The following is a 10000-nucleotide window of genomic DNA, read 5'->3' as shown; positions in this document are numbered from 1 at the left end:
AATTATACGATAATTTTTTTTTCACTTTCGTTTGTATAAAAATATATATGACATTTTATATCTCTCTATGTCACATCTCGTTCATTAAAAAAAAAAATTGTACATATCACAAATAAAAAAAAATATTTCCCTACTACATTCATGTATTCCAAATTAAAAGACTTTAATTTACTTTATCGACCATGAAAAAAAGTCCATATTCATATAATTCGAAGCTTCGTTGTTTCGAATCATTTCTTTTCCCTTCGTTTCCTCTCCATTATTTATTTTAGTCACGAGTCCAACGTAGTCGGTGTTAATTTTTTTACCCGTGTTGGCCCTTGCACTTGTATCATCATTGATTTATTATAAAATATAAATATAAGTTTAACTTCGAATTGTTAACGTTTGGGTCGAATTTTAGAAAGAATTACAAGGACTGTGACTAACCTGAAAACTTTTTTCCTCGTCGGCAAGACAATTATTTTCCTTTTTTTAAATTGTGGAGTCTTAGGAAGAGAGTGAGAGAAAAAAGAGAAATGAAGAGGAAAATCAAGCCTGAAGAAGAGACGCCGAAAGTCAAGAGGAAAAGAGAGAGAGAAGAGGACAGTAATAATGAGTTTGAAAATGAAAGTGACTTGATTCTCTATCCCAATGGAACTTACGTGGATGATCTGGTCAAAAGCGAATCGTATCTTGAACAAGAGGAGTTGAACACCATTGAAGGTCAACACGATCCTTTACAATGTAAGTTATTTTGTTTTTTTGTTTTTTAATGGATTTTTATACCTGCAGTTTGACAAGAGTTTTTTTTTTTTTATCTTTTTATATGTAAGGAAGTGGAAAATTTCCGAAAGATATTGTTTTTGTATGTCGTTTCTCTTCCAAATGTTTTATATTCGTTTATCTTTCAAGTTTCAGAATAATTACGACTTTGAAACATGGGATTAGTGGCACACAAACACACAAACAATATCATGACAATTTTTTCTTCCATGCATTTGTATCTAACTGGAACTTTTTATTATAATTTACCCAACCTTTATTGTTAAAAGATTGTTTTGTTACGAAGTAGAGATTTTCTCTTTATTAAATATTACCTTTGTATGTAAATCCACTTCACCAAGCGATCGCCGCGGCCTCCACGCTTAAAGTCAGTCGGGGAGAGGGACAACAAATCTCCAAATATATATATTCTTGCAACATATACCTTTGAATAACGCATATTGCAAGGATAAATCACCAGGGAAGTTAATAACGTCTTATCTTGCCGAAAATACACATAGCAGAGATTAATTGGCCTTATCCAAACACCGCGTGGTGTGTGGGTGTCAGAAAGATTTACCTTTATAAACTTGTTCCTTTGTTCTCAGGTGTTGTTGACTCATCGACTGATTGTTGATTCAGTACTTTTCTTTGTACATTGTAGTGAATAATGGATAGAAAGAAGATAAGATAATGTTTTCAGCCAACGTTTCCTCTCTCTCTCTCTCTATCTCTCTATCTATCAATCCATATATCTTTCTATCAATCCATCTATCTCTTCCCCTCCCCCTCCCCCTCCCCCTACAACTCCCTTCTCCCTCCCCCTCCCCCTCCAACTCCCTTCTCCCTCCCCCTCCAACTCCCTTCTCTCTCTCCCTCCAACTCCCTTCTCCCTCCCCCTCCAACTCCCTTCTCTCTCTCCCTCCAACTCCCTTCTCTCTCTCCCTCCAACTCCCTTCTCTCTCTCCCTCCAACTCCCTTCTCTCTCTCCCTCCAACTCCCTTCTCTCTCTCCCTCCAACTCCCTTCTCTCTCTCCCTCCAACTCCCTTCTCTCTCTCCCTCCAACTCCCTTCTCCCTCCCCCTCCAACTCCCTTCTCTCTCCCCCTCCAACTCCCTTCTCTCTCCCCCTCCAACTCCCTTCTCTCTCTCCCTCCAACTCCCTTCTCTCTCTCCCTCCAACTCCCTTCTCTCTCTCCCTCCAACTCCCTTCTCTCTCTCCCTCCAACTCCCTTCTCTCTCCCCCTCCAACTCCCTTCTCTCTCCCCCTCCAACTCCCTTCTCCCTCCCCCTCCAACTCCCTTCTCTCTCCCCCTCCAACTCCCTTCTCTCTCCCCCTCCCCCTCCAACTCCCTTCTCTCTCCCCCTCCAACTCCCTTCTCTCTCCCCCTCCAACTCCCTTCTCTCTCCCCCTCCAACTCCCTTCTCTCTCCCCCTCCAACTCCCTTCTCTCTCCCCCTCCAACTCCCTTCTCTCTCCCCCTCCAACTCCCTTCTCCCTCCCCCTCCAACTCCCTTCTCTCTCCCCCTCCAACTCCCTTCTCTCTCTTCCTCCAACTCCCTTCTCTCTCCCCCTCCACCTCCCTTCTCCCTCCCCTCCAACTCCCTTCTCTCTCTCCCTCCAACTCCCTTCTCTCTCTCCCTCCAACTCCCTTCTCTCTCTCCCTCCAATTCCCTTCTCTCTCTCCCTCCAACTCCCTTCTCTCTCCCTCCAACTCCCTTCTCGCGCTCCCTCTTCCAACTCCCCTCGCTCTCTCCCTCCAACTCCTTCTCTCTCTCCCTTCCAACTCCCTCTGCTCTCTCCCCCCTCCAACGCCCTTCTCTCTCTCCCTCCAACCCCATCTCTCTCTCCCGCCAACTCCTTCTCCCCTCCCCCTCCAACCGTCTCCCTCCCCCTCTACTCCCTTCGCCTCCCCTCCAACTCCCATCTATCTCCCCCGCCAAACTCCCTTCTCTCTCCCCCTCCAACGCCCTTCTCTCTCTTCCTCCAACTCCCTCTCTCTTCCTCCCCTTCCCTCTCCCCCCAAAGCCACTTCGCCCTCCCCCACCAACGCCGTCTCCCTCCCCCCCAACGCCCTTCTCTCTCCCCCCCCCTCCCCCTTCTCTCCCCCCCCCCCCCCCCCCTCTCTCTCCCCCTCCACCCCCCTTCTCTCTCTCCCTCCACCTCCCTTCTCTCTCCCTCCAACTCCTTTCTCTCTCACCCTCCAACTCCCTTCTCCCTACACCCCAACGCCCTACTCTCTCTCTGCCTCCAACTCCCTTCTCCTCTCCTCCCCTCCATCTTCCCTTCGCTCTCTCCCTCCGAAAAAAAAAAACCCTTCCCTTCTCCCGCCCCCTGCCACTCCTTTCTCTCTCCCCCTCCGAACTCCCTTCTCTCTCCCTCCTCCAACCCCCTTCTCTCTCCCCCGCCACCACTCCCTTCCTCTCCCCCTCCACGCCTTTCTCTCCTCCCCCTCCCAACTCCCTTCTCTCTCCCCTCCACTCCCTTCTTCTCTCTCCCTCCATCTCCCTCCCCTCCCCTTCCAATTCCTTCTCTCGCTCCCTCCATCTCCCGTCTCTCTCTCCTCCAACTCCCTTCTCTCTCTCCCTCCAACTCCCTTCTCTCTCTCCCTCCAACTCCCTTCTCTCTCTCCCTCCAACTCCCTTCTCTCTCTCCCTCCCACTCCCTTCTCTCTCTCTCCCCCTCCCTCCTCTCTCCCCCCCCCTCCCTTCTCTCTCTCCCTCCAACTCCATTCTCCCTCCCCCTCCAACTCCCTTCTCTCTCCCCCTCCAATTCCCTTCTCTTCGGCAACTGCTCTCTCTGCCCTCCAACTCCTCTCTCTCTCCCGCCCAACTCCCTTCTCCCTCCCCCTCCAACGCCCTTCTTCTCCCTCCCCCTCCACGCTCGACTCTCGCACCCCCTCCTACTCCCGTATCTCTACCCCCGCCATCGCCCTGCTCTCGCCTCCCGCCCAACCCCTGCGCGCGCGGTCTCCAACTCCCGTCGCGCGCCCGCCAACTCCGTGCTCGCGCACCCGCCTTCTCCCGGCTCCCTCCCACTCCAACTCCCTTCTCGCTCTCCCTCCAACGCCCCTTCTCGCCTCGCCGCCCCTACTCCCGGCTCTCGCTCTCTCTCCCTCCAACTGCCCTTCTATCGCTCCCGCCTAAGCCCGTCTCTCGCTCCCTCCAACGCCCTTCTCCTCTCTCCCTCCATCCGCCCCTTCTCTCTCGTCCCCCGCCAACGCCCTTCTCTCTCTCCCGCCAACTCCCTTCTCTCGCGCCACTCCAACTCCCGTCGCCCTCCCCTCCAACCTCCCTTCTCGCTCCCGCCTCCAACTCCCTGCTCCCTCCCCCACCAACTCCCCTTCGCGCGCCCCCCGCCAACGCCCGGCGCTCTCCCCCTCCAAACTCCCTTCTCTCTCCCCCCTCCAACTCCCTTCTCTCTCCCTCTCCATCTCCCTTCTCTCCTCCCCCTCCAACTCCCTTCTAGCCCACATCCAAATCACTCTCTCCCTCCAACCCCCTTCTCTCTCTCCCTCCTCCTCCCTCCCCCCCCCCCCTCCCCCTCCCTTCTCTCTCCCCCTCCAACTCCCTTCTCTCTCCCCCTCCCCCTCCAACTCCTTTCTCTCTCCCCCTCCAACTCCCTTCTCCCTCCCCCTCCCCCTCCAACTCCCTTCTCTCTCCCCCTCCCCCTCCAACTCCCGCCACTCTCCCTCCAACTCCCCGTCTCTCGCTCCCTCAACTCCCCCTTCTCTCTCTCCCTCCAACTCCCCTTCCTCCCTCCCCTCCATCGCCCTTCTCCCTCCCCCTCGCTACTCCCTTCTCCCTCTCCCTCTATCTCCCTTCTCTCTCCCCCTCAACTCCCTTCTGCTCTCCGCCTCCAACATCCCTTTCTCTCTCCCCCTCCACTCCCTTCGCTCTCGCTTCTCCAACTCCGTCTCTCTCTCCCCGCCCATCTCCTTCTCTCGCTCCCTCCGCCTACTCCCTTCTCCCTCCCCCTCCAATTCCCTTCGCGCTCTCCTCCAACGCCCCCCCCCCCCCCCCCCCCACCCCCCCCCTCCCCCCCCCACCCCCCCCCCCCCCGTTCTCGCTCTCCCTCCAACGCCTTCTCGCTCTCGCCCCTACTCCCTTTTAGCTCGCCGCCAACTCCAGGTCTCGCTCGCCCTCCACGCCCTTCGCTCTCCCCCTCCAACTCCCTGCTCTCCGCCCCCCTCCAACGCCCATCTCTCGCCCCCTCCACTCCGTCTCTCTCCCCCTCCAACTCCCGTCTCTCTCCCCCTCCCAACTCCCTTCTCTCTCCCGCCTCCTCCTCCCGTCTCTCTCCCCCTCCTTCGCCCTTCCTCTCTCCCCTCCAACTCCCTTCTCTCTCCCCCTTCCCCCTCAACTCCCTTTCCTCTCTCTCCCTCCACTCCCTCTCCTCTCTCCCTCCTACCTCCTTCTCCTCCCCCTCCAATTTCCCTTCTCGCTCTCCCTCCAACTCCCTGCTATCTCTCACACAACTCCCTTCTCCCTCCACCTCCAACTCCCTTCTCCCATCCCCCTCCCACTCCCTTCGCTCTCCCCCTCCAACCCCTGCTCTCTCTCCCTCCAACTCCCTTCTCCCTCTCTCCCCCTCCAACTCCCTTCTCTCTCTCCCTCCGTCTTTAACTCCCTTCTCTCTCATCTCTCCCTACCAACTCACCTTCTCTCCTCCCCTCCAACTAACTCCTTCTCTCCTCCCTCCAACATCCCTTCCTCTCTCCCTCCAACTCCCTTCTCTCTCTCCGCCAACTTCCCTTCTCCGCTCTCTCCTCCAACTGCCCTTCTCTCTGCTCCCGCCAACGCCCTCTCTCGCTCCCCCAACTCCCTTCTCCCTCCCCCTCCTACGCCCTTCTCCCTCCCTCCAACTCCTTCTCCGCCCCCTCCACTCCCGGCTCTCTCACCCTCCAACTCCCTTCTCCCTCCCCCTCCAAGCCCTTTTCTCTCTCCCTCTCCAACTCCCTTCCTCTCTCCCTCCAACGCCCTCCCTCTCGCCCTCCAACTCCCTCTCTCTCTCCCTCCAACTTCCCTTATCTCGCGCCCGCCAACTCCCTTCTCTCTCCCCCTCCAACTCCCTTCTCCCTCTCCGTCCAACTCCCCGTCTCCTCGCCCGCCTACTCCCTGCTCTCTCTCCCTCGCCACTCCCCTTCTCCTCTCCCTCCAACTCCCCTTCTCTCTCTCCATCCAACTCTCCCTTGCCCTCCCCCTCCATCTCCCTCTCCCTCCCCTCCAACTCCCGTTCTCTTCATCCCCCTCCAACTCCTTCTCTCTCCCCCCTCCATCTCCCGTCTCTCCTCCCCCTCCAACTCCCTTCGCTCTCTTTCCTCCATCGCCCTGCCTTCTCCCTCCAACTCCTTTCGCGCTCTAACTCCGCCAACTCCCTTCTCCCTCCCCCTCCAACTCCTTGCTCGCTCTCCCCCCTCCCAACTCCCTTCTCTCTCTCCCTCCAACGCCTTCTCTCTCTCCCTCAACTCCCCTTCTCCTCTCCTCCCTCCACATTCCCTTACTCTCTCTCTCTCCCTCCTACTCCCCTCTCTCTCTGGCTCCTACTAACTCCCTTCTCTCTCTCCCGCCAACTCCCTTCTCTCTCTACCCGGCCTACTCCCTTCTCCCCCCCTCCCACTCCCTTCTCTCTCCCCCTCCAACTCCCTTCTCTCTCCCCCTCCAACTCCCTTCTCTCTCTCCCTCCAACTCCCTTCTCTCTCCCCCTCCAACTCCCTTCTGGCTCCCCCTCCAACGCCCTTAGCTGCTCCCCCTCCAACCCTTCTCTCTCCCTCCCTCCAACTTCCCTTCTCTCGCCCCCCTCCAACTCCCTCTCGCTCCCCCCTCCAACCACCCTTCTCTCTCCCCCTACCGAACTCCCTGCTCTCTACCCCTCCTACTCCCTTCTCTCTCCCCCTCCAACTCCCTCTCTCTCGCCCTCCCGCCAACGCCCTTCGCTCACGCCCGCCTACCCCGTCGCTCGCTCCCTCCATCGCCTTCTCTCTCTCCCCTCCTACGCCCTCTCTCTCTCCCTCCAACTCCCTTCCGCGCGCCCCTCCAACTCCCTCGTCTCTCCGCTCCAACCCCTTCGCCCCTCCCCCTCCATCACCCTTCTTTCTCCCTCCCCCGCCAACTTCCTCCCTTCTCTCTCCCCCCTCCAACCCTTCGCTCTCGCCCCTCCAACTCCCTTCTCTCGCACCCCTCCAACTCCCCTTCTGCCCTCTCTCCTCCAACTCCGTCGCTCTCCCCTCCAACTCCTTTCTCGCTCACCCGCCAACTCCCTTCTTTCTCCCTCCCCCTCCAACTCCCTTCTCCCTCCCCCCCATCGCCCTTCTCTCTCTCCCCCTCCAACTCCCATCTCGCTCCCCCTCACAACACCCTCTCTCTCCCCCTCCAACTCCCTTCTCGCGCCCCCGCCAACTCCCGTCCGCTCGTCTTCCTCCAACTCCCTTCTCTCTCCTTCCAACCTTTCTCGCGCACCCTCCAACGCCCTTCGCGTCCCCTCCTACTCCTGCTCTCCTCCCCTCCAACTCCCTTCTCTCTCTCCCTCCAACCTCCCTCTCTCTCATCCCTCCAACTCCCTTCTCCCGCCCCCTCCAACCTCCTTCTCTCTCCCCCTCCAACTCCCATCTCTCGCCCCCTCCAACCCCTTCTCTCGCCCCCCTCCCAACTCCCGTGGGTTTGTTTGCTCTCTCCCCCTCCACTCCTTCTCTCTCCCCCTCCAACTCGCCCGTCTCTCTCCCCCGCCTATCTCACCTGTCTCTCTCGCACCGCCAACTCCCTTCGCCCCCCCCTCCCAATCCCTTCCTCGCTCCCTCCAACTCTCCTTCTCTCTCTCCCTCCAACTCCCTTCTCTTTTTCTCCCGCCAACTCAACCCCTCTCTCCTCCTCCCTCCCAACTCCCTTCGCTCTCTCCCTCGCCAACTTCCCTTCTCTCTCTCCCTCCAAGTCCCTTCTCTCTCTCCCCCCAACCCCCCTCTCTCCACCTCACAACTCCCTTCTCACTCTCCCTCCAACTCCCTGCTCTCTCCTCCCTCCAACTCCCTTCTCTCTCTCCCTCCAACGCCCCTTCTCTCTCACCGCTTCCAACTCCCTTCTTCTCCTTCTCCTCCCACTCCCTTCGCTCTCTCCCTCCTTCTCCCCTTCTCCCTCCCCTCCAACTCCCTTCTCTCTTCTCTCTCTCTCTCCCTCCCAACTCCCTTCTCTCTCCCCCTCCAACTCCCTTCTCTCTCTTCCTCCAACTCCCTTCTCTCTCTCCCCCGACCTCCAACTCCCTTCTCGCTCTTCCCTCCAACTCCCTCTCTCTCCCTCCAACTCCGTTCTCTCTCCCCCCTCTGCAACTCCCTTCTCTCTCCTCCCCCCCCAACTCCTTCTCTCTCTCCCGCCAAGCCCTTCTCTCTCTCCCTTCCCACGACTCCGTCTCGCTCTCCCTCAACTCCCGTCTCCGCGCCCTCCAACTCCCTGCTCTCTCTCCCTCAACTCCCTTCTCGCTCTCCCTCCAACGCCCGTCATCTCACTTTATCTCCCTCCAACTCCCTTCTCTCTCTCCCTCCAACTCCCTTCTCTCTCTCCCTCCAACTCCCTTCTCTACTCGCCCGCCTACTCCGTCCGCTCTCCCCTACCAACTCCCTTCTCCCTCCCCCTCCAACTCCCTTCTCCCTCCCCCCCCCACTCCCCTCTCTCTCCCCCGCCAACGCTCCCTTCTCTTTCCCCCCTCCAACTCCCTTCCTCACCCCCTCCAACCCCTCGCTTCTTCCTCCAACTCTCCTTCTTCTCTCCCTCCAACTCCTTTCGCTCTCACCCTCCCCCCAACTCCCCGTCTTTCACTCCCCTCCAACTCCCTTCTCTCTCGCCCTCCAACTCCCTTCTCTCTCTCCCTCCAACGCCCTCACCTCTCTGCCCTCCTACCCCGTGCTCTCTCTCCTCCAACCCGTCGCGCGCGCTTGCCCTCCAACTCCCTTCTCTCTCTCCCCAACTCCCTGTCTCCTCTCCCTCAACTCCCTTCTCCGCTCCCTTCCAACTACCAGTCTCCATACCCCTCATACCCCTTCTCCTCTCCCTCTCCAACATCTCCCTTCTACCAGTACTCTCTCCCCGCCAACTACTCTACTATATCCACTTCGTACGCTCTCTCCTCCAACTCCCTTCCTCTCTCTCCCACCAACGCCCCTTCTTTCTCCTCCCCTCCATACTCCCTTCTCTCTCCCCCCCCAACTCCTTCTCCCTCCCCCGCCAACTCCCTTCTATCTCCCCCGCCACTCCCTCACTCCTTCCCCCTCCAACCCCTTCCCTCTCCCCCTCCAACTCCCTTCTCCCCCCCTCCAACTCCCCTTCTCTCTCTCCGTCCAACTCCGTCGCTCGCCCACCTCCAACGCCCTTCTTCCCTTCCCCCTCCTACTCGCTCGCCCTCCCCCTCCAACTCCATTCTCTCGCCCCTCCAACGCCCTGCTCTCTCTCCCTCTCTACTCCCTTCTCGCGCCCCCTCCAACTCCCTCGCCCTCCCACCTCCAACTCCCTTCTCCCTCCACCCCTCCAACTCCCTTGCCTCTCTCCCCCTCCAACCTCCCCCTTCTCGCCCCCCTCATCTCCCTTCTCACTCCCCTCCAACTCCCCCTTGCGCTCTCCCCCAACTCCTTTTCTCTCTCGTCCGCCAACTCCCTTTTCTCTCCTCCCGCCAACTCCGTTTTCTCTCGCTCCCGCCAACTCCCTTCTCGCCTCCCCCTCCAACGCCGTTTCTCGCGCCCCCGCCAACTCCCTTCTCCCTCCCCCTCCAACTCCCTTCTCCCTCCCCCGTCCAACGCCCTGCGCCTCCCCCTCTCCTACGCCCGCTTCCCTCCCCCTCCAACTCCCTACGCACCCCCCCACTCCAACTCCCTTCTTCCCTCCCCCTCCACTCCGTTTTTCTCTCCCTGCATCCCTCCCCCTCCAAGCTCCCTTCTCCCTCCCCCCCAACGCCCTTCTCCTCTTCTCCTCCAACTCCCTCTCTCGCTCCCTCCAAGTCCCCCCATCTCTCTCGCTCTTCGCCGCCCAATTCCCTCTCTCGCTCCCTCCAATTCCCATCCGCTCTCCTCCAACTCCCTTCGCTCTCCTCCATCGCCCTTCTCACTCCCGCAACGCCCCTTCTCTCCTCCGCCATCTCCATTCTCCCTCCCCCTCCAATTCCTTCTCTCTCTCCCGCCAATCCCTTCTCTTCTCTCCCTCCAACTCCCTTCTCTCGCCCCCAACTCCTCGCCCGCCCCCTCCAACTCCGCTTCTCCACGCCCCCTCCAACTACCGGCG

At 58.3% G+C, this 10000-nt stretch overlaps 1 protein-coding gene across 2 annotated transcripts in view; it reads left to right on the top strand.

Annotated features, from left to right (window-relative positions):
• Positions 1 to 10000, top strand: part of LOC122256133 (uncharacterized) — a 32365-nt gene that overhangs the window by 3578 nt on the left and 18787 nt on the right. For both annotated transcript variants that reach the window (XM_086555231.1, XM_086555230.1), the window contains exon 2: positions 494 to 726. In XM_086555231.1, coding sequence (XP_086411357.1) covers positions 494 to 726 — 233 coding nt within the window. The remainder of the gene's footprint in view (positions 1 to 493; positions 727 to 10000) is intronic.

This window comes from Penaeus japonicus, unplaced genomic scaffold (genome assembly GCF_977035675.1).
Source record: "Penaeus japonicus unplaced genomic scaffold, GWHDUDI00000001_assembly GWHDUDI00000030, whole genome shotgun sequence".
Classification (NCBI taxonomy): domain Eukaryota; kingdom Metazoa; phylum Arthropoda; class Malacostraca; order Decapoda; family Penaeidae; genus Penaeus; species Penaeus japonicus.
Note: the sequence above shows the minus strand (reverse complement) of the source record. Positions and strands in the feature narration are given on the sequence as shown.